The sequence below is a fragment of the Salmo salar genome, chromosome ssa01 (genome assembly GCF_905237065.1).
Source record: "Salmo salar chromosome ssa01, Ssal_v3.1, whole genome shotgun sequence".
NCBI classification, from domain to species: Eukaryota; Metazoa; Chordata; class Actinopteri; order Salmoniformes; family Salmonidae; genus Salmo; species Salmo salar.
This window is the reverse complement of record NC_059442.1, coordinates 128,602,588-128,628,170: the sequence shown is the minus strand read 5'-3', so window position 1 is coordinate 128,628,170 and position 25,583 is coordinate 128,602,588. Positions and strand designations below refer to the sequence as shown.

The 25,583-nt window shown below is 41.9% G+C and overlaps 1 protein-coding gene across 1 annotated transcript; it reads left to right on the top strand.

Moving 5' to 3' along the window:
- The first annotated feature begins 7 nt into the window (after positions 1-7).
- Positions 8-25,072, top strand: LOC106562078 (calcium/calmodulin-dependent protein kinase type IV). The gene is made up of 11 exons (XM_014126641.2): positions 8-450; positions 14,449-14,527; positions 14,637-14,699; positions 14,812-14,894; positions 15,118-15,190; positions 17,908-17,998; positions 18,277-18,351; positions 18,708-18,783; positions 19,419-19,545; positions 20,418-20,570; positions 23,463-25,072. Exons 1-11 carry the CDS (start codon positions 329-331, stop codon positions 23,625-23,627), a joined length of 1,107 nt encoding a protein of 368 aa, XP_013982116.1. The 5' UTR covers positions 8-328; the 3' UTR covers positions 23,628-25,072.
- Positions 25,073-25,583: the final 511 nt, after the last annotated feature.

Below are 25,583 nucleotides of genomic sequence, written 5' to 3'. Positions count from 1 at the left end.
CTAACGCAGACTCCACTGTCTGCACACTTTCCTTTACACTGAGTGCAATATGGCAGCAATGCTGGGCTGGAGGCTGTGAATAATATGCATTTAGGACCAAGCTCATTACGCTACCCGGTCCTTTAAATGGTCTTGTAACTCATATTAGATCTTACAAAAGGCTGGGTTTTTGCTGCTTTGGAGAAGATAACGGTCTTTCGCGCGTCTCTATCACAGCTTGACAGTATACAACTCGCTTTTCTTCAAACCACTGTAACTGAGTCAAGCCTTGAATCGCCGCAGGGGAGACGAGCTGTCAAGATACTTAAATCTGTTTGGATAGCTGGTGATGCTTAAAGTCACTATGCTCTCGTCCAGAGCAGGGGCAACCCCTGCTCCAGACTATTGGATAGATGGATCGAAGAAAGAGATCTTGGCTGACTACTATGAGTTGGAGTCCGAATTGGGACGGTGAGCATCATCTCTCTCTGTACAGTACTACTGTATTCAGTGTTCTCATGTTTTCACTGCCTTGATATCGCCAGGAGTCGCATTCTGATGATCTTCTGGTCTTTTCAATCAATTATTTTAATAATGTATTAGTAAGTGATCGAAGGACATGCAGGAAATTGTATTGCATCAATTAAATAAACACTATTTTGTTTTAAATGGAAATAAAATCTGCGTACAACACAGGAGAGAATGCATTCGGTTACCACAATTTCCTGCCTAGATTAGCATCTCCTGATGCTTTTGCTAAAGAAAACGATTATTTAACAACAATCTAAAAATTCATAATTGTCATCTAAATAATTGATAAGGCTATAAAAAGTTATGTAATATAACAGTCAATTTCCATCATGCCCAACCTGGTCAGAGCATTTAGTAAGTAAATCCGATACTTTCTATTTAGTATGTTATGTTACGTTTTGTATGGTATGTATTAATTTGTGGATTTCCATCACCCATTTCATATGATACCTTGCATTCGGAAACTATTCAGACCCCTTGAGTTTTTCCACTACATTGCTCCCGAATGGCGGCGCACAATTGACCCAGCGTCGGCCGGGTTAGGTAGTCATTGTAAATAAGAATTTGTTCTTAACTGACTTGCCTAGTTAAATTTAAAAAATATGTTAAAAAAAACATTACAGCCTTATTCTAAAATTGATTAAATCGTTTTTTCCCTCATCTATCTACACACAATACCTCATAATGGCAAAGCAAAAAGTGTTTTTTTTAGAAATGTTTCAAATCTATTAAAAGTTAGTAAACTTAAATATCACATGTACATAGGTACTCAGACCCTTTACTCAGTACTTTGAAGCATACTGGCAGCGATTCAACCCTTGTCTTCTTGGGTATGACGCTACACGCTTGGCACACCTATATTTGGGGAGTTTCTCCCATTATTCTATGCAGATCCTCTCAAGCTCTGTCAGGTTGGATGGGGAGTGTCGATGCACAGCTATTTTCTCTACAGAGGTGTTCGATCGGGTTCAAGTCCGGGTTCTGGCTGGGCCACTCTACAATGAAAGCCTGATTGGTGGAGTGCTGCAGAGATGGTTGTACTTATGGAAGGTTCTCCCATCTCCATTGAGGAACTCTGGAGTTCTGTCAGTGACCATCGGGTTCTTGGTCAACTCCCTGACCAAGGCCCTTCTCCCCGGATTGCTCAGTTTGGCTGGGCGGCCAGCTCTAGGAAGTCTTTGTTGTTCTAAACTAATTGCATTTAAGAATGATGGAGGCCACTGTGTTCATAGGGACCTTCAATGCTGCAGACATTTTTTTGTACCCTTCCCCAGATTTGTGCCTTGACATAATCCAGTCTCGGAGCTCTATGGACAATTCCTTCGACCTCATGGCTTAGTTTTTGCTCTGACATGCACTGTCAACTGTGGGACCTTATCTAGACAGGTGTGTGTCTTTCCAAATTATGTCCAATCAATTGAATTTACCACAGGTGGACTCCAATCAAGTTGTAGAAACATCTCAAGGATGTTCAATTGAAACAGGATGCAGCTGAGCTCAATTTTGAGTCTCATAGCAAAAGGTCTGAATATTTATTTAAGGTTTTTTTATTATTTTTTTTATACATTTGCAAAAATGTCTAAACCTGTTTTTGCTTTGTCATTATGGGGTATTGTGTGTTGGTTGATTGAGGATTTTTTAAATTTAATCCATTGTAGAATAAGGCTGTAATGTGGAAAAAGTCAAGGGGTCTGAATACTTTCCGAATGCACTGTATGTTATGAATGACAATTCGTATTATATTAAGTTCCGAATTTGTAAAATGTACGATATGTTACGAATTCGCATAACCTATTATGCTAAGAATTTGCTAAACGTACAATATGTTACGAATTAGCAAATGTATAATATGTTACACATTCTAGCTATGGTTAGGTTTAGGAGTAGGGTTAGGGGAAGGGTTAGCTAAAAGGGTTAGGCTTAAGTGAAAAGTTAGCTAAAAGGTTTAAGGTTAGGGGAAGGATGAGCTAATATGCTAAGTAGTCGCTAAGTAGTTGAAAAGTTGCTAATTCGCTGAAATGCTAAAGTTGTCCGTGATGAGATTCGAACTCGCAATCTTTGGGTTGCAGGACGTTGACCTTTTTTGTTTTTGCTTTAAGTAACCATCTGTCTTATGTAACCATACCAAATATAACATATCATACCAAATGGAGTGTCTTCGATTTGCGTACAGATTAATACGAAAAGCTCTGAGACCAGGCTGTCACACCGGTAATTGTCCTTTTAGGAACATGGTCCATTGGGAAAAACACAACTCTGTTTGGTCATGTTTATCCTCATAGCACTTTTCTGTACAACTGTAAACACTTCCAAAGCATGAAAAATAGATACAAAGAAGTTTTGCTCATCACTTTTGCTCGTGAGTTATAGCAGTACTATTAACATATTGTCCTGATTTGAGATACTCTGTGGATTACATAAAGCAAGTCACCTACCTAAACAGTCTCCAGGCAATGACATTGTGAGACACCAGCAGCAAGTTTTAAGTTTTAATGTCACATGCACAAGTACATTGAAATGCCTTCCTTGCACGCTCCAAACCCAACAATGCAGTGTAATACTAAAAATAACAAGGTAGAACAAAAACACACAAGATATGAAAATAAGAAATAAGCAGGAGCACATGTTAATGATTTCATAGCAGATTATAACACGTTCAGTTGGTGGTCTGGTGACATGATATGGATTGGTGTATGTGTTGTATTTATTTCCTTTACGCATTACGTTCTGAACACCTGACTGAGGTGTGTATTTGTTTACTTGTTTATTTGGATCCCCATTAGTTTTTACAGAAGCAGCAGCTACTCTTCCTCCTGTGGTCCACGAAAAACACAAAACATGACAAGTAACAAAACACTCGTACACTGATAGACAGGGAAAGTCACACAATAGGCTACCGTATTAAAGGAGTGGTATTGATCATGCACTGGCACTGCTTTATATGGCTCTGGCTCTGCCGCCACAATCACATGAGAAGAGCCCTACTCCATATTCATAACTAATTGTATTATACAAGGCAGTCTGATAGCATCGGGACCACAGTTGCACTCAAGGATCTGCCACTGAGCCCTAATCAGGCATATGGAATGGAGAGAGGGAATCTAATGCATAGAATCAGGGAAATTAGAGCCATCTACAGAAGTCCCATAATGGACCTGCTTCTGCCCATGCTGCTGTTGGTCGTGAGCAGGGAGATGGCGGCCTGTTGAGTTTGAATTAATTCAGGTTGATAATTGATTTTGGTAAGATGAAATGGGGGATACTATATTATATTTAGGGCTGAACATAGGCTATCCATATCTGTTGGCTCATGGGCAGTGCCGGTGCCAGAAGGAATCAGTTGGACGGGCAATGGGTTCTATAGAGGGGCACGTTTCTTTCACAGGACCTCCTTTGTGTGCAAGCGTGTGCACATGGGAGTAAATATCATAGGCCGTGTGTGAGTTTCAAGTTTGGGGAAGCTTACAATTTATCCTACCATTTATACCGATCTGAGTGGCAGTTATGATTATTTTATAGGCTTATGCGCATTATCATGGAACAGTTTCATTTCAATAATGACGTTTTAGTTTCTCAAAATCATTGTCTCAGGTAATCATAATCATCTGAATTAAAATAAAAAAAATCTAAAAGTAAAAATTCAACTAATGCGAGAGCACCAGCCTCTGCCATATGGACACATTGATGCACCGTGATCCATTTGCAGATAAAGAAATTAGCTAATGGAACTCAGAGACAGCCTATAGGCCAATAACTTCCATCGTCAATTAAATAAAATACATAGGCCTAAAGCCAATAAATAAAAACAGTATAAAATATCCTGATGAAAATGCAGGTTCTTTTAATTGCATTCATCTATCTACTCCACCTGTCTTCCTCCCTTTTAATCTGTCTTGAGCTATCTCTAGTGAAGTGAAACATTGTATCAAATCTGTGAGGACAGACGCTGAGAGACAAGAAGCAAGTACAGGGACTGAACATTTTTTTATAAATAATCAACAAACAAGGACAGCATCTGGACAGGGGAAACAAAACGACAATATGCAGACACGGGGATCAAACCGAGGAACATACAGATATAGGAGGGGCAATCAACAAAGTAATGGAGTCCAGGTGAGTCCATAGACGCGCTAGTGTGCGTAACGATGGTGACAGGTGTGCGTAATGATGGGCAGCCTGGCGTCCTCGAGCGCCAGGGAGGGGGAGCGGGAGCAGGCAAGACAGTACCCCCCCCATCCCACCCCCCCAGGGGCGCCACTCGGCGTCCCACCTGGGCGAGCCTGACGGGCCGGCCGAGACATGGGAGTCAGATGAGCCGGCTGAGGCGCGGGAGTCAGATGAGCCGGCTGAGGCGTGGGAGCCCGACGAGCTGGCTGAGGCATGACGTGGGATGGGAGCCTGCCGAGCAAACCGAGGCAAGAAAACCTCTCGAGTCAGCTAAGGCGTGGAAGGCCGACGAGCCAGCTGAGGCACCCCCGGTTCCTTCGGCAGCGGCACCCGTACCCTACCTCACCAACAAAAACAAAAAAACTCCCTGATGCTTCAAATATTGGTGTCAGCATTCTGTGAGGACAGACGCCGGGAGCCAAGAAGCAAGTACAGGGAGTGAACATTTTTTATAAATAATCGACAAGAAACAAACAAGGACAGCGTCTGGACAGGGGAAACAAAACAACAATTTGCTGACACGGGGATCAAACCGAGGAACAGACAGATATAGGAGGGGCAATCAACAAAGTAATGGAGTCCAGGTGAGTCCATAGACGCGCTAGTGTGCGTAACGATGGTGACAGGTATGTGTAATAATGGGCAGTCTGGTGCCCTCAAGCACCAGGGAGGGGGAGCGGGAGTAGGCGTAACACAAATCAATCAACTGTGTCCGGCCTGAAGCTGTCCCTAGGGAACTTGCAGCATTGTATCACCTAGCCTATTCCGGGCTCTCAGATTTATGCAGCCCAGTGAGCTCGGGACAGACAGAAGTTTTTTATGACGTTTCCACTGGATATATGGGACCATCAGATCATGCTATTTTGCTCTTTCACACCGAGGCTTGATGATTATCGAGGCAGGGAGAGTGTTGAAAAGATTTTTCAAATACTGTGAGGAACTAATCATTCTCAATAGATGTTAAAAAAACTGACTTTGTTGGTTTACTGTCTGAGGTGAAGAAAAACGTACTGAGAAGCTCAGCTTATTAGTGGTGGACGTGGTGAGTCAAATGGGCACTTTCCTACATTTGCGTGAAGCAGGCCAGCTAGGCTTTTTCTATGCCGGCTCTGGCGTGCGGGTTCCCTCAACAGTATCAGTATAGAGTAAGCAGACACATGCTCATTGTTCACATGGAGCACTCCCAACATTCTTTTGGGGGGGATGGTTATGAAATAAACCAAAACTTGTTTCTCACAAGTGTAGCAGATTGTGAACAATGCAAACAATGTTTCCACTGCGAGAATGAGAACGATAAATTACTGTAATTAATACATGTATTAACAGAAATGTATAGAACCAAATGACAGGGATCAACGGTACATTTACTAGGCCTACTGGTGAAATACAGTACCAGTCAAAAGTTTTGACACACCTACTCATTCCAATCGCCACTCACTCACTACACTCACTCGGTTCCAAACTGCCTCTGGAAGCAACGTCAGCATAAGAACTTTCGAGTTTCATGGGTTTCCATGAACGAGCAGCCGCAAACCATGCGCAATGCCGAGTGTCGGCTGGAGTGGTGTAAAGCTCGCCACCATTGGACTCTGGAGCAGTGGAAACTCGTTCTCTGGAGTGATGAATCCCACTTCTAGCAGTCCGACGGACAAATCTGGGTTTGGTGGATGCCAGGAGAACGCTACCTGCCCGAATGTATAGTTCCAACTGTAAAGTTTGGTGGAGGAGGAATAATGATTTGGGGCTGTTTTTCATGGTTCGGGCTAGGCCCCTTTGTTTCAGTTAAGGGGAATCTTAACACTACAGCATACAATGACATTCTAGACGGCCATTTTATGTTTCAACATGACAATGCCCCAATGCACAAAGCAAGGTCCGTACAGAAATGGTTTGTCGAGATCGGTGTGGAAGAACTTGACTGGCCTACACAGAGCCCTGACCTCAACCCCGACGAACATCTTTGGGATGAATTGGAACACAGACTGTGAACCAGGGCTAATCCCCCAACATCAGTGACTGACATCACAAATGCTCTTGTGGCTGAATGGAAGCAAGTCCCCTCAGCAATGTTCCCACATCTAGTGGAAAGCCTTCTCAGAAGAGTGGAGACTGTTATAGCAGCAAATGGGGAACCAACTCCATATTAATGCCCATGATTTTGGCATGAGATGTTCGACGAGCAGGTGTCCATATACTTTTTGTGGTGGGTGTTCGAGCGTTGGTGCCAAAATAAAGGAATTGTTCCTTTTTCAGAGCTCTCTGGTGGACATTTGAATGATCCTACTGGGGCTTTTCGTGCAGGGCCATTCATTCTACACCTTGAAAGTGTATATGGCAGCTTTTCCAGCCTTTTGCTAATCCTGCTTGAGGTAGAGTGCTTTGTAAGCGGCGTCTTTCCCACAGGATTGTGCAGGCTATTTCTATTGCAAAAGGCAGGAATTAGCTAACAGTGTACATGCCCACTCAATTACAGGGTTGCCTGTAGGAGATACTGTAAAAATATAAACGCCACATGTATGTGTTGGTTCCATGTTTCATGAGTTGAAATAAAAGATCCTATAAATGTTCCACAATATACACAAAAAGCTTATTTGTCTTGAATGTTGTGCACAAATTTGTTTACATCCCTGTTAGTAAGCATTTCTCCTTTTCCAAGATAAACCATCCACCTGACAGGTGTGGCATATCAAGAAGCTGATTAAACAGCATGATCATTACGCAGGTGCACCTTGTGCTGGGAACAAAAGGCCACTCTAAAATGTGCAGTTTTGTCACACAACACAATACCTCAGATGTCTCAACCCTTCTTTTGAGAATTAAAGATATCACAGTTTCTAGGTCTCAACTTAGAGATAAGAAGCCTCGTGAGGTATTGGTATGTCACAAGCATGACCCAGTTTTGGTTGGTCACATGAATGAAGCACATGTTAATGATCAATTAATTATGAATGATGAATAAGCTAAATTATGCAAATGTTACTTGTCTGTATATAAGAGAACTAACGGGACTGCCCCGGAAGAGCTCCTGATCTTGGTGCATTTAGCTGGTTGGAACCTCTTCAGCACGCTAATAATAAAGAATGATTAATTTAAGATTGACTGAGTGTCCCTGTGTAGAATTTCCATGACATGTCCAACCGACCTCACAACTGCAGACCCTGTGTAACCACGCCAGCCCAGGACCTCCACATCCGGCTACTTTACCTGCGGGATCGTCTGAGACCAGCCACCAGGACAGCTGATGAAACTGTGCACAACCAAAGAATTTCTGCACAAACTGTCGAAAACCATCTCAGGGAAGCTCATCTGTGTGCTCGTCGTCCACACCAGGGTCTTGACCTGACTGTAGTGGGCAAATGATCACCGTTGATTGCCACTGGCATGCTGGAGAAGTACTGTAGCTTGTCTTGCTCCTGAGAGTAGCAGCAGCATCTCTTCTGGAATTACATAATGTTGTGTGAGTACAAAACTGAAACAAGAGCAGCTTGTGTAATATATAGGCAGGCAGCATTGAGCTGCAACAGCAGAGAGATGCCTTCACTCAGATGACTTGTTTCGTTGGTTTAGAAAAGCTTGAGGGTTATTGTAACTACTGTGATTGAAAAAGACAGTCGTTTTTAAATTGAAGTTAATTTGTTATTTCCATCCATGTTGTGTAAAGCCACGTGACAGGCACTGATACCTAGGCTATTTGAGGACAACCTTCAGATGTGCAAAAATAGGCATCTTTGCCATCTGAAATAAGCTTGTCAATATCCTACATTGTTCTACATTTGTCACACTTCATGCTGGAGATGTTACACGTGATTGGATTTTGCCTGTTACTTATTAAAGAGGTCAGTGTAGTTTCCAGGGGAAAATCATATTGTGCAATTCAGAGGGCAGATCCAGCTTATTATTATTACCCTCATCTGTGTCATCCTCTCCATGGACAGTTATCTTTATTAATCTAATTTGCAGCATATTAAGATTTTTGTAGAGAATTAAATTAAGATGTAAAAGGACCCTTGAATACCAACGTGAAGTTCATAAGAACATGTCTAACTGGGTGTCAAATGACAGCTAAGAATTAATTAAAAAAAATAAAGGGCCAAATAACATTTGAAATAAGCAAAGGCTTTGATTTCTGGTCAAACAGATGGAAAAGAAGTCTTAGAAAACGTCTACCAGAAAGTCTTAAAAGGTATTACTGTCACGATAGTCGAAGGGATTAGACCAAGGCGCAGCGGGTTGCGTGCTCATCATAACTTTATTTGTAAAGTGAATACGAAAAACAATAAACTACAGTACGACAGTTTCGCAGGCTACACAAAAGCAATGCAAAAAACAATCTCCCACAAAGGGACAGGCGGAAAACAGGCTCCCTAAGTATGACTCTCAATCAGAAACAACGATGTACAGCTGTTCCTGATTGAGAGCCACACCAGGCCAACAAAGAAATACACAACATAGAAACCCTAGAATACAAAACAAGAACATAAACCAAAAACCCCGGAACACATAAATCCAACACCCCTCTACATACACACACACCCCGAACCATATAATACAAATACCCCTCTACCTAAATACATAGCCCAAACCACATGAAACAAACACCCCCTGCCATGTCCTGACCAAACTATAATAACAAATAACCCCTATTACTGGTCAGGACGTGACAATTACAAATACAGCTAAACACAATAATGTTGAAGTAAAGACCGCTGCCAACTAATATCAATACTTATATTTAGTTTTGGTGAAATGTTTCTGCCATCTGTATTTTTAAGAAACATTGCCTTGTGCCTTGAAATTCCGTAACCAACAACCTACATATCTTTAATATATTTAAACATTTCTCTCCCTCATGAGGAGAGAGGATAATGAAAACAAGTAACAAGTAAAGGTAGACCTGACAATTAGTTCGTGTTTTTACTGATATCAAATTTGTTTATGAATTATTAGGTGATTAAAACTCAATTCCATTACCAAATTGGTAACGGAATTTCTGAAAGATTGGTAACGGAATTTCTGCAATTGAATTGGTTGCAATGGAAATCATAGTAGTCACAGACCACAGTTGGGTTCACAAGTTTGGATAGCACAGTACAGTACAGCACAGAGTGCAGTAAAGAAAGGTAGAGTTCAGTACAGTACGCAGTAGAGCACACTAGAGTTGTGTACACTGTACTGTACTGCACTGAACTCTACTCTACTGTATCACATGCTGCTCCCGAGTGGCGCAGCGGTCTAGGCACTGCATCTCAGTGCAAGAGGCGTCACTACAGCCCCTGGTTCAAATCCAGGCTATATCACATCAGGCCGGGATTGGGAGTCCCATAGGATGGCGCACAATTGGCCCAGCGTTGTCCGGGTTTGGCTGGGGTAGGCCGTCATTGTAAATAAGAATTTGTTCTTAACTGACTTGCCTAGTTAAATAAAGATGAACCTTTTTTTTTTTACAATGAAATACTCTTCTGTACTGTGTTATACTTTACTCTACTGTGCTGTACTTTGATGTCCAAACTTGTGAAACATAGACGTATGATTTGTTAGGATTTGGTCTTGTCTGGACCAATCAAATTTGATCTTGTTGGGGCAGAGCTCATTAAAATAATAGCCAGTGTGTAGAATAATACCCAAATATGCAAAGGAGGATATTACATATTTATACCTTTGTGTACCTATTTAGGATACATCACCATGAAGAGAATGACATTCATATCCATAATTATACATTTCTGTAGATCAGGGACCCATGATGAAACATCGTTACCGCAATTCCGTTACCTGGTGTAATCCACTTCACCTACTGTAGTTCAATAACCCAAATAGATTTTTTCAAAGTCAATGTGTCATGTCATCGCTGAAACCCCATTCTTTCTGCAGACATCATTGAATCTCAAATATTTAACTGAGTTTTTGGAAAACATGGCACATAAAAAGATTTTACCGAAATTCTGCACAGTTCTTCCAGTAAATGTGATTTTGTTAAACTTTGAAATAAATTGTTTTTGTTTGAGATACATTTTAAGTACAAATTTGAGTCCGTTACAGTGGAATTGTAACAGTAAATGAGTATGACAAACATGGACATTTCAAACAATTTAGCCTACCTAAAAAAATTCCTTCCGTAAAGCAATATTGTCCCACATGAAGCATTGTTGCATTTGGCTGCAAAATTATGGGGAAAGCTATATGAGCTTGTGTTGTTCATTGATACTAAATGTTTTAGTATCAATGATGTGTTTGTCTTGGTGCTGTGGATGGATATGACCATTCCAGAATGATGAATATGATCCATTAGTCAATTAGTGGAATTCATCACTGATGATCTGGGATGGAGCTCTCTGGGCTTGATGTAGAAGGCCCATCTGTTCATTAAATCATCCCACAACTGAATCTGATGATAGCAGTAGCTAATTTCCCCGTGTGTCTGTGTGTCTGTGTGTGTGTGTGTGCACATTTAGAAAAAAAGGTGGTCTCTACAAACTAAATGGGTTCCTCAGCTGTCCCCATTGAGGAACCCCTTGAAGAACCATTTTTGGATTCCATGTATAACCTTTTCCACAGAGAGTTCTACATGGAACCCAAAAGGATTCTCCTATAGGGACAGCCGAAGAACCCTTTTGGAGTGCAGGACAGACCAGGGTCTGGATATATGCAGATCTCTGTACAGCTTTATGTGCAGATCTCTTTTGCCTGTCCCTGTAGAGCTTAGTGCTAGAACAGACTTCATTCTCAGGGTGTCAGCCTCCAATGCTAAGTGGTCTAGCATCTTGACTCATATGCTGTGTATACAATGACTTTAGAATGAAATAACGCTTATCTCTCCAAGAGTTGAGAGGCTCAACAAAATGCTATATAATTAAAGTGTGAAATCATGGAATAAGGATGACGGAAACAATGCAGGGAGAAGTTGAATTGGGAGGTGGATTTATAAAGTGGATTAACACATGCGTGGACTAAAATAAATGAATGGAATAAATTGGTAGTTTATTCAAGAACTGGCTCAGATATTTAGACAGATTTTGTTAGACAATTACATAAGGAGGACACATAGTAGAGTATAGGCCTAACTATGTATTGATATAACATGTTCAGTTCTTCGTTGTGTCGTGGCCTGTCTGTGTATTTCAAACTCTTACTCCTCTGCCAATTAATGGCCATTTTGACGTCGGATAGGAAAGTGGTCATTACACGTGCTCTCATACATCACAGAGAAGAAAGCAGGGCAAACTCATAAATATAGATCCCTCTTTTCTGTACGACATTAAGATTTAATGATTTAATGAAATGAGGCATTGTAGAAATTACAGGGAGGGATCCAAAGTGGAATGAGGAGGGTACGCTAGGATGAGGTCATCTAGTCAACCTGATAACAATTTAATGATATTTTGTTATTAGTGTTTATTTGATTTGTGTTATATGCTTAGGTAGGCCTTTGCCTTTGCCCCTGAGCTCCATTGCACAACAATAGTGTATAGTCCAAGTCTAGTTTATCACATGAATTCTCTCTCCTAAGACTCTTGGCTGTTGTTGTGGTTGGATTGAAGCTGTGAGCTGGCTGTCATGCCTGCCTTATGTCTGCTCACATGGACCTGCCGTGAGGGTATTTCCCACAGGAGGCAGGGAGGGAGAGAGAGAGAGAGAGAGAGAGAGAGAGAGAGAGAGAGAGAGAGAGAGAGAGAGAGAGAGAGAGAATGTGGGAGATGAGAAGAGAGAGAGGAGGTTTGGGTGAGAGGCAGGGAAAGAGAGAGAATGTGTGGTAGAGGGAGAGAGGCAGAGAGGATGTGTGTAGGAGTAAGAGAGAGAAAGGGAGAGAGGGAGAGGGAAGAAAGAAAATCTGTTTTGTATTTCTGGTGTAATGGTGAGTATCGAGGTCTGGACACCTAATGAGAGCCCAAGTGCTTTCTTCTGAACACAGAAGCTGCTTCTCTCTCTCTCTTTCTCTCTCTCTTTCTCTCTCTCTCCCTCTCTCTCTCCCTCTCTGCCTCTTCCCTCTCCCCACTAATTTGTAAGCAGTGCTACCAAATGTGATTTATTTGCACATTGGAGGCGCTCCAATAGCTACCTTTCTATATACTGCAGGCAGCACAGTATGTACCCCTTTGCTTTCTTGAAGCCATTATAGCAATCTTCTCTTTAAAATGTCATGTCAACTCCTCTGACAACAGCAGGGTCATGTTGTACCTGTAAAAGATGTCATATGCAAAGTGGAGCTCTATTCAGAACTAACAGTACTACTTATGTTTGAATAAATACAAAGTAGATCTTTAGTTGGCTTTGTAGCTCAGGGCCCTTATCTAGAATCATCCTCCCCTGTCCATATAACCGTATTCCGCACTCCTACTCTGACAAGCCCAGGGCTTTTAATTACAAAGGACTGCCCGTTCCATGATCTCGCCATCACGGTTGACAACTCCCTTGTGTCCTCCTCCCAGAGTGCTAAGAACCTTGGCGTGATCCTGGACAACACCCTGTCGTTCTCCACTAACATCAAGGCGGTGACCCGATCCTGTAGGTTCATGCTCTACAACATTCGCAGAGTACGACCCTGCCTCACACAGGAAGCGGCGCAGGTCCTAATCCAGGCACTTGTCATCTCCCGTCTGGATTACTGCAACTCGCTGTTGGCTGGGCTCCCTGCCTGTGCCATTAAACCCCTACAACTCATCCAGAACGCCGCAGCCCGTCTGGTGTTCAACCTTCCCAAGTTCTCTCACGTTACCCCGCTCCTCCGCTCTCTCCACTGGCTTCCAGTTGAAGACCCACGTTCCATGCACCAGTAGATCACCACCTTCCGATATAGGAAAAGTAATTTCAACCCCCCCTTAAAAGATTTAGATGCACTATTGTAAAGTGGTTGTTCCACTGGATATCATAAGGTGAATGTACCATTTTGTAAGTCGCTCTGGATAAGAGCGTCTGCTAAATGACTTAAATGTAAATGTAAAATAATTACTGACCCCGAGCCAGTGGCCAAGGTGACCGAACCGCTGAACACATGACAATGTAGAAATCGAATCAAATCAAACTTTATTTGTCACATGCGCCGAATACAACAAGTGTAGACCTTACCGTGAAATGCTTACTTACAAGTCCTTAACCAACGGTGCAGTTCAAGAAGAGTTATGAAAATATTTACCAAATAAACTAAAGTAAAACTTAATGATGGTGTTGTATTCGTGTTTGGCCACGCAGTCGTGGGTGAACAGGGAGTACAGGAGGGGACTAAGTACACATCCCTGAGGGGCCCCAGTGTTGAGGATCAGTGTGGCAGACGTGTTGTTGCCTACCCTTACCACCTGGGGGCGGCCCATCAGGAGGTCCAGGATCCAGTTGCAGAGGGAGGTGTTTAGTCCCAGGGTCCTTAGTTTAGTGATGAGCTTCGTGGGCACTATGATGTTGAACGCTGGCTGAGCTGTAGTCAATGAACAGCATTCTTACATAGGTGTTGCTTAAATCCTGAAGGAATATAGGCCTGATCTCCATGTTTGCCTACTACTGTAATAATTTATAGGCCTATGGGATTGTGGTGTAATTTGTCTACCTAGCACTCAGATTTGAACGCGTCAGTACAGAGAAAATACAGCATTGAGTTTCTTTGGGAGAATTGCCAACTGACGCTTCAGACAAACACTCTAGGCACTGTACGCAGCCATAATGGAAGTAAAGAAGAATCTCATCAAAGCCTATTCACCATTTCCTTGCGCTGTTTGCACATCGTGTCCCTACCCACTTGACAGTTGCTCTTGTATCTTAACTGTGTATTCCCTCTGCATTTAGGGGAGCGACATCCGTGGTGTGCAGATGTCGACAGAAGGGAACACAGAAGCCGTTTGCGGTGAAAACGCTGAAGAAGACAGTAAGTTCTCGCTGTATATTCGCCGTAGAGTCTTAGTGTAGTCATTTTACCCAGCGACTACAACACGCTAAGTGTCCTTCTTTAACCCAGTTATGTTTTGTTTCTGCAGGTGGACAAGAAGATAGTAAGGACAGAGATAGGTGTTCTACTTCGACTCTCTCACCCAAACATTGTGAGTGTTCTACAGCACTTATTGGGCTGCCCTTGCATAGAATTAACGATTGCTGTTGTGTTTTTTTTTTATTCATGCGGAATTCATGTTTGTTTTGTTTTACTTCTTCCAGATCAAACTAAAAGAGATATTTGAGACCCCGTCAGAGATCAGTCTGGTCTTAGAGCTTGTGACTGGAGGAGAGCTATTTGACAGGTTAGTTAACTGCCCTAATGGTCACACACACACACACACACACACACACACACACACACACACACACACACACACACACACACACACACACACACACACACACACACACACACACACACACACACACACACACACACACACACACACAAAAACACACACACGCACACACACTCTCTGTACCATTCCTCTGTTACAACAATCACAACACATGTTATTTTCTCAGGGTTGTGGAAAAGGGCTTCTACACTGAACGGGATGCTGCTGATGCTGTCAAACAAGTACTAGAAGCTGTTGCAGTGAGTTGACTTCCTTCCTCTGACACATGTCAAAAAGTAGGCCAATAAATGTCTAGCAAACTCTTGACATACTGTAAAACCATCACATATTCACTCCCGCCTGTCTCCTTATCTATACATTATAAAGGACAAAAGGGAAATAGAAAGCTTTTTCCGTAATCAAATCCCAAATTCACTGTCATTTGAACCAGCACTGTTGGATCAACAGTGGACACGGTTTAAGTTCACTTCATTGAGCTATCGCATAACCAAGCATACGTCTCTCACTGAGCTATCTTTGACATCTTATCCACATGGACCGAGCCATATGTCATACGGCATTAACTTGTTAGTGTCTTGTAAGAGATCTCCTTCCATGATCCTCAGTTAGCAACAAATTGATGTTGCCAAGGAGATTAAATAGTAAGACAGACAGGGAATTTTTAACACATCGAAACCAGCCTAGGACTAGGTGTTTTAGTCAGTTTCTTAAAGTTTCCTTTTGTTGTTGAGCAAGTGCTGAGAAAGTGTTTATTCCGTGTTGATTTGGAGTGATTTATTTACATTGTGCACAGTCACTTGAAAGACAGCAGAGAGCTTCTGCAGTCTGTGTTACATGATGAACTCCTTCTGGATATCTTGCTAACGTCCCAGTGGAGCATTGCGGTACCATCATTTCCCGCCAATCTCACTGACACATCTACACTTAAGTCCCCACTCTGTTTGTGACAGATTCCTTCATTATAGGCAACTCATTTGGTGTTATCTTAGCATCACAATGTGTTGATTATTTTGGACACGTTATGCTGTGATAACGGAGAATCCAGAGATTCTTCATGACGTTTTTTTACTATGTCAAAAGAGGGTGTTAGGCTAATGTGTCACGTTCATCGTAAAGATTGGACCAAGGCGCAGCGGGCATGTGTGAACTCATCTTCTTTATTATGAAGAAAAAAACAAAACTTAATCAAAACAACGACGAGAAAACAGTCCTGTGAGACATACAGCTACACACGGAACAACTACCCACAAAAACCCATGAAAAAACACCCCTACTAAATAGGACCTTCAATTAGAGGCAACGAGGAACAGCTGCCTCCAATTGAAGGTCAACCCAATAAACTACACATAGAAATAGAAAGACTAGAACAAACATAGAAATATACTAACATAGAACATTAACCACAAACCTGAAACACATAAAACAAACACCCCCTGCCACATCCTGACCAAACTACAATAACAAATAACCTCTTTACTGGTCAGGACGGGATATAATGTTCTTGATATTGATATTTTACCTTTGAGAGCCTATGCATCTCCAAATAATATTTTCCTCATTGGCCAAATACATCGGCTAGCCCACCTCTCAGGTAGGCCCTACTTTACTTTCTCTGGCAGAAGAGCACCACAGTCAATGAGAATACACAGCTGTGTCGCTGGGTTACAGTGCTGTACGAATAGCTTTTTGTTGTGGTGCTATGGCATCCGTGCGAGGCCTGGGATGTGTGCGGTGTGTGTGTTTGGTGTGTGTGGTGGGGGCTACTGTCTTCGCTCCTCACCTCCTTCTCTTCTTCCCTCCTTTCATCCCTCCCACACTCCACGTATCGGATGAGAGGAGAGGAGAGGAGAATTCCCCTCTGACATCATAGAGAGATCACACCGGGCGGGGGTCACAATACATAGTGTGGGGAGAAAATGATGCCTTCGTTCACTGTGAACAACGTCTATTCAACTCAGTCATTCCCAAGCAGAAAATATGTCTGTTTTGTTGCATAATAAGTGTAGCTCCTTCAGTGCGAACCTTGATGCTTATACATTTAATGTCAGTGCCAGTGGAATGGAATGTGGTTTTCTTCAACAGCTTGATGTTAAGAGTTTACACAAGAAACTAAGGGTTTGGATATACACCCACCCACCCACAGTGTGCAGATGATATGAAGTTATACAATAGGTTGCTTTACAAACAGGTACCATTATCAAGACAGTGAGCCATAGACTTGTCAGAGTAGGTCTATATCCATGACACTACAAAGTCTGAGAACACATTGCTTTCCCTCACTCAAATCCCAACTTTGTCTTTCCAATGACCAGCGTTATCAAGGAAGCTGCCTTGTGCTGCTGTTTTCTGTAGCTGTGCAGAATTCTATGGCCCACGCGGCCTTGTTTGATGAGTTACTGTGGTAACACAGGTGAAAGTCCTCGCTGAACCCCAAAACAGTTTAAAACATGCTTACATCCAGTACACAGTATCATAGCATATTGTTTTACAGTGTAATACACAGTATCATAGCATATTGTTTTACAGTGTAATACACAGTATCATAGCATATTGTTTTACAGTGTAATACACAGTATCATAGCATATTGTTTTACAGTGTAATACACAGTATCATAGCATATTGTTTTACAGTGTAATACACAGTATCATAGCATATTGTTTTACAGTGTAATACACAGTATCATAGCATATTGTTTTACAGTGTAATACACTGTATTGGCAACGATAAGAAAGAGGACGCGAAAAATAGTTGAACTTTGCATTTTGTTTCTACATTTTTAACAGTGCACTATAATGCAGGAATGTTACGGTTCTGCGTAGTAAATGAACTGTGGGGGTAGATGCCGCCCCCAAAATCCCTAACAGTCCAGCTCCATACTCACCACCAGACAGATCAATAACACTATATGTGTATAGGAGTCAGTCAGTTATGCTGTTGTCTTGTGTCTTTGGGCAGTACCTGCATGAGAACGGCGTGGTGCACCGAGACCTGAAACCCGAGAACCTCCTATATGCCACCTCAGCACCAGATGCTCCCCTCAAAATAGGTGGGTGCGTAAGTCAATACACTGTGGGATTCACTACGATTATCCCAAAGAACATCCACTGAGCCCGAACAGACTCTGCTGTGCTATCACATACAGAACTGAGATAATTGGGGGATCAATGCCAACGATTCCATTCTATTCTTTTCTTTTGTTTTCCATTCTATTGTACCGGTGTCCTATTCTATTTTATTCTATTCTACTATTTTATAACGATACCAGACAATGAGAACTTCCAGAAAGAGGCAGGATCTCTAATGTAGCTCTCTTTCATTTTGCAGCTGATTTTGGACTGTCAAAGATCATCGACGATCAGGTCACAATGAAGACAGTTTGTGGTACACCAGGATACTGTGGTGAGTTGTAACCCATTACTGTGATGCTATTTAATTCACTTGGAACAAAATAATAGACAGTGCCATTTCAGACATAGCAGATTGTTGTTGTTTTGATCATGCATGCTTTACCTGCCAAGTTTTGAGCAGAGATAAGTACCCTGAGGATAGTTTGCACTGTATATTGTAATATTTATCCACATACTATATAGTACGTTCTTCCTTGGATAAATTAGTACAGTAAGAATTCCTTACTCTGTTTTTCATCTCTGTTTCTCTCCCTCCTCCACGTGTTGCCTCTCATCCCCCCCACATCCTGCGCTTCTCTTTTCCCTCCCTCCCTCTCTATCCTTCCCTCCCTCTCTGCCTTCCTCCAGCCCCAGAGATCCTGCGAGGATGTGCTTATGGACCTGAGGTTGACATGTGGTCGGTGGGCGTTATCACATACATCTTGTAAGTGACACCAGCCCCTCAAAAGTGTACTGGAACCCTGAGTCACGTCAGTTCATTTTGACACCGAACAGTTTTGTTCTTTTGTTAGCAGAAAACAAACAACAACAAAATGCATCAAGAATTTGTGTTCTTTATTTGATAAGAGGAAGTACAGACCTTTTTTAATTGCATTGTTAGACCATTTTGGTTTCTGGATCAAGGGTGTTGGTGCATTCATGTTTAAGAGCAGTTGAGTGTTTTTTTTATCTCCTCACATCCTGATTGGTATACATAGTATGTGGGTGTGAGTTCCCCATTATACAGCAAGCAGGGAAATGGTAGTGCAACTGCAAGCAACAGCATTCAGAAGAAGCACAGTGGTATATAGACTACTAGTTAATTAATATTAAACTGTAAAAAATAACATATTTCGAAGGCACGTCAATCTGAGAGAAAAAGAGAGTGTGTGAGTTTCTTATTATTTTGTCCAACATTTAAAGGCAAACCTTAGTGTGAGGAGGATTGCATCTCCAAAAGAGTTGTAGCTCAGGCCCCTGCGGCTGTCAGAGCCTGTCAGACTGTGCCAGCCAGTGAATCAATAGATAGGAGCTGTCTGTGGTTGATGTATACCTCATTTTTCATCCTCCCTCTGACAGGCTGTGTGGCTTTGAACCGTTCTTCGATGATAGAGGGGACCAGTACATGTTTAAGAGGATCCTCAACTGTGAATATGAGTTTGTCTCCCCCTGGTGGGACAATGTGTCCCTCAATGCCAAGGATCTGGTGAGTTCTATTTATTGTTACCAGGGGTCCAGAGGTTACCACAGTTCTGCTGCCGGGTTGACATTTCCCCCTGGTACTTAGACCTAATTGATAAATCAGTAATTGGTGGAGAATGCAAACCTAACCAGCATGAGGGTTCTCTTCTTGCCCTGTCGACTACTGGCTTGGCTTATGAAAAACCATAGTGTGCTGTACTTCCAGACTAATATGCCTGCACTTTAGCATCCGATCGGTTAGACCATGGGTTAAACAATGGCGAATGTGCATAAAGATGGCAGAATTCCGATATGACGTCATTGTTTTAGCACTATCGACACTGAGTTTTTAAACTACGGCACACGATATGGTTCAATGTGCCAATAAATCAGCACAATCCTACTTTTTTCGGTTTTTCAAATTGCCACCGTCTTGGAGATGAAATTGGGATAATTTATACTCTGCTAATGACCATACATAAAAAAATAGAATAACAGAGAGCAATGTACAATAAGGTGAACTTAGCAAAACAAGGAATTTGTGGTAAGTGCATGGACCGCCATCTTTATGCACCTCTGCTTTTGGTTAGGCATATGGCTGCATGCTGCATTGTAGCATTGGGTCAGGTGAACTGTTTCCCAGCTGAAGGGTCAGTGGGAGTATGTCCATGTAGGTGTGTCTGATTTATAAAATAAGATAAAAAAGGAGGGTAACTAGACTACATCCATCTCCTACTGTATTTCTGTATTTTATCTCCAAATTACGAACTGGGCCGACTTGTTATGGGGACAAAAAAAACTGCATAAACAGCATCCAAGCAAATAATGAATTCAGACTCACGGTCTCAGTGACCCAGTTACTAACCATATGCTACTGTATGTGCTGCTGTCCTGTAGGTGAGAAAGCTGATTGTCCAGGATCCAAAGAAGCGGCTAACGACCTTGCAAGCACTGCAGCACCCCTGGGTGACTGGGAAGGCAGTTAACTCAGCCCATATGGACACTGCTCAGAAGAAACTGCAGGAGTTCAATGCACGCCGAAAACTCAAGGTAGATACAAAAACAAATTCTTTCAGTCGTTTTTTTTTGTACAGTAGTTGAGGAGCAAGTAGTACCATGTATAATTTATTGATGTCTCGCCATTTTAAAGTAATGATTGTGTGCTTGTGTCAATATCCTTTGATTGAATACAGTTGAAGTCGGAAGTTTACATACACTTAGGTTGGAGTCATTAAAACTCGTTTTTCAACCACTCCACAAATTTCTTGTTAACAAACTACAGTTTTGGCAAGTCGGTTAGGACATCTACATTGTGCATGACACAAGTAATTTTTCCAACAATTGTTTACAGACAGATTATTTCATTTATAATTCACTGTATCACAGTTCCAGTGGGTCAGAAGTTTACATGCACAAAGTTGACTGTGCCTTTAAACAGCTTGGAAAATTCCAGAAAATTATGTCATGGCTTTAGAAGCTTCTTATAGGCTAATTGAAATCATTTGAGTCAATTGGAGATGTACCTGTGGATGTATTTCAAGGCCTACCTTCAAACTCAGTGCCTCTTTGCTTGACATCATGGGATAATCAAAAGAAATCAGCCAAGACCTCAGAAAAAAACTTTATAGACCTCCACAAGTCAGGTTCAACCTTGGGAGCAATTTCCAAACGCCTGAAGGTACCACTTTCATCTGTACAAACAATAGTACGCAAGTATAAACACCATGGGACCACGCAGCCGTCATACCGCTCAGGAAGGAGACGCATTCTGTCTCCTACAGATAAATGTACTTTGGTGCGAAAAGTGCAAATCAATCCCAGAACAATAGCAAAGGACCTTGTGAAGATGCTGGATATAGATACAAAAGTATCTATATCCACAGTAAAACGAGTCCTATATCGACATAATCTGAAAAGCCGCTCAGCAAGGAAGAAGCCACTGCTCCAAAACCGCATAAAAACGCCAGACTACGGTTTGCAACTGCACATGGGGACAAAGATCGTACTTTTTGGAGAAATGTCCTCTGGTCTGATGAAACAAAAATAGAACTGTTTGTCTATAATGACCATCGTTATGTTTGGAGGAAAAAGGGGGAGGCTTGCAAGCCGAAGAACACCATCCCAACCGTGAAGCATGGGGGTGGCAGCATCATGTTGTGGGGGTGCTTTGCTGCAGGAGGGACTGGTGCACTTCACAAAATAGATGGCATCATGAGGCAGGAAAATTATGTGGATATATTGAAGAAACATCTCACAACATCAGTCAGGAAGTTAAAGCTTTGTCGGAAATGGGTCCTTCAAATGGACAATGACCTCAAGCATACTTCCAAAGTTGTGGCAAAATGGCTTAAGGACAACAACGTTCAAGGTATTGGAGTGGCCATCACAAAGCCCTGACCGCAATCCTATAGAAAATCTGTTGGCAGAACTGAAAAAGTGTGTGCGAGCAAGGAGGCCTACAAACCTGACACAGTTACACCAGCTCTGTCAGGAGGAATGGGCCAACATTCACCCAACTTATTGTGGGAAGCTTGTGGAAGGCTACCTGAAACGTTTGACCCAAGTTAAACAATTTAAAGGCAAATAATAATTGAGTGGAGTGTATGTAAACTTCTGACCCACTGGGAATGTGATGAAAGAAATAAAAGCTGAAATAAATCATTCTCTCTACTATTATTCTGACATTTCACATTCTTAAAATAAAGTGGTGATCCTAACTGACCTAAGACAGGGCATTTTTACTAGGATTAAATGTCAGGAATTGTGAAAAACTGAGTTTAAATGTATTTGGCTAAGGTGTCTTCCGACTTCGACTGTATATTTGGAATGCAAGCAGATCAAATCAAATCAAATTTATTTATATAGCCCTTCTTACATCAGCTGATATCTCAAAGTGCTGTACAGAAACCCAGCCTAAAACCCCAAACAGCAAGCAATGCAGGTGTAGAAGCACGGTGGCTAGGAAAAACTCCCTAGAAAGGCCAAAACCTAGGAAGAAACCTAGAGAGGAACCAGGCTATGAGGGGTGGCCAGTCCTCTTCTGGCTGTGCCGGGTGGAGATTATAACAGCACATGGCCAAGATGTTCAAATGTTCATAAATGACCAGCATGGTCAAATAATAATAATCATAGTAGTTGTCGAGGGTGCAACAAGTCAGTAACACAAGAGTAAGTGGCAGTTGGCTTTTTCATAGCCGAGAGTATATATACCGCTCCTGCTGTCTCTAGAGAGTTGAAAACAGCAGGTCTGGGACAGGTAGCACATCCGGTGAAAAGGTCAGGGTTCCATAGCTGCAGGCAGAACAGATACAAACATATACTGAATATACCAGACATTAGGAACACATTCCTAATATTGAGTTGCACCCCCCTTTTTGCGTTCAAAACAGCCTCAATTTGTCGGGGCATGCACTTTACAAGGCGTCGAAAACATTCCACAGGGATGCTGGCCCATGTTGACTCCAGTTGTGTCAAGTTGACTGGATGTCCTTTGGGTAGTGGACCATTCTTGATACACACGGGAAACTGTTGAGCGTGAAAAACCCAGCAGCGCCGCAGTACTTGACACAAACCGGTGCTCCTGGCACCTACTACCATACCCCGTGCAAATGCACTTACATATTTTGTCTTGCCCATTCGCCCTCTGAATGGCACATACACAATTCATGTCTCAATTGCATCAAGGCTTAAAAGTCTTTCTTTAACCTCTCCTCCCCTTCATCTACACTGATTGAAGTAGATTTAATAAGTGACATCAATAAGGGATCATAACTTTCACCTGGATTCACCTCATCAGTCTATGTCATGGAAATAGCAGGTGTTCTTAATGTTTTGTATACTCTGTGTAAATGATTGCTAGAATTCGTTGATTTATCTGCATAGTCAGAGTGGGCCTGCACATTAATCCTAAACTATGTCGATGAATGATGTGTTTGTTGACAGGCTGCAGTAAAGGCCGTGGTGGCCTCATCACGATTGGGCAGCGCTGGCAGTCACAGCCACGCTGACAACAGCAAGAACAGCAACTGCAACAGCGCCACCAATCAGGAAGGGGCACAAGAGGAGCAGCCACGGAACAATCAGTCACAGATCAAGGAAGGATCCTAACTGTGGATCTCCTCTGTTGTTGCATGTCACCCTGTGAAGCCATTCTACCCTCCTGTTGGACTGTGAAGTTTCTGAGAGGAACCATATATGGTCTCACCTATACTGGAGATACTCCGCCTGGCTTTATTGCATGTGACTGATTTTATTAAATGATGTACAACCATGCTGACTCAGCACATTGCAACAACATGCCACAAGTATTTTAAGTACACGTGAAATCAGAGTTTACGACTGCGCATGCCCATTTCTTAACTCACACAACAAGTAACTTCACTGGATGGTTTATCTATTCCATTATACATGTCATAACTGCAAAATGACATCCAAGTGTTCACAGTATTAATTTGCCGGTTTATAAATGAATTCATAACGATGGTAATCATCATGCTGCTCTGGTGGCAGAATATAATATAGACGGGAGAACTGATTTAGGTTGATTTGTAGTAGTGGTTGTGTAGGCCTACAGTATCTGTTTGGAGAACGGGTTGGACACATTTTTCAGATGGTCATAAACTGAACCTTTATTACAACTTCTAAGGAGAATGCCTTATTGTATCTTATTAACTGTGTTTTACACTCCTTTTGTAAGAAATATTAAGTATCTTGTTAAAGGTCCAATGCACCCGTTTTCATCAGAAAATCAAATAATTTCAGGGTAACAATATCCATTAAAATGGTCAAAAGAAACAAAAATTGCTTCTTAGCAAAGACCAATTTCTCAAGCAAGAATTTTGCTAGGAATGTCTGGGAGTGATCTGAGTGGGGAGGGGAAAACTGAAAACTAGCTGTTATTGGTAGACAAAAGTGACGTTATTTAAAAGTGTAGAGTTGTTTTACCATTAAGAACTTTTTCTTTTGTATACCAAAATGGTTGTGCACCCCAGTTTTTTTATTGCCAAATACACAATTTTCACGGAAATGGACGAGTAGATATTCAGTGCCAAAATTGGTTGAGTCTGTTGATTTATTCGATAATATCCCACCTCTGTCATATACAATGGAAGAGGCTGTTTTCTTGGTGCGAATATTTCTCTCTCATTAATCCATTAACTGACATGCCTTGTAGTGGAATGTTTGTTTATCTACAAAGAAAAAGGCTGGCTGTGTATTGAATTTTAGCATGATTTTGCCTGCAGTATAAAGGAATGTTGTGGATAATATATGAAATGTATTCAACAAGGGTTGTCCTTTTGCATGTGGGAATGTTGAATTGAACTGCTGCGGTTGTCTGTTAAAACGCCCTATAGTTGACTTACGTCACATGACAGATGTAATCTGTGTTAAACAGTGAAGTATTAGAGGCCTTCTGAAGGCCCAAGACGTCAACTTGATATTCATTTTATATGCTCAAGGGAACATTTAATCATTCAGTGTTGTCTTAAAATGGTTACCATTAGGATTGATTTGGTATGGACTGCAGGATAAAATAAAACTTTATGAAGTTATACGTTTGAGCGGTTTTGTATATCTGACAGCTTATGTACTTTTTGAACAAATACTTTTATCAAGTAAAGAATAATGGCAGTATCCTTAACATATTGTTTTATTGATATTGGTCTCCATCGCCCAGTACTGGAGGATGCACCTATACTGACCAGTGTCTATGGTTGTGTAAGTATAATGTATGTAACAGGTAAATGTGGAGAGAGAGTGAGCTGTAAGGGGGATCTATGGATCCTGTGGTGCAAAGGTGAGAGCACTACTCCCTGCGCCACGAAAGCCCTGGCCTCGAGGGCAGAGGCAGTAGTATTCTCACATAGCTATGCTATGCCATGCTACAGAATTACCCCTCTCTCTCGAAACGTCCTTGCATTTGCACCAAGCCCTAAATGCAAACCGGTAAGCTCCTCCAAAGGCCATCCCACTGCTGCCACCAGTGTAACAGGTCGATGTGGAGAAAGAGTGATGGGCATGATCACTGAGCATGATCCATGGATCCTGCAGCTTGGGGATGTA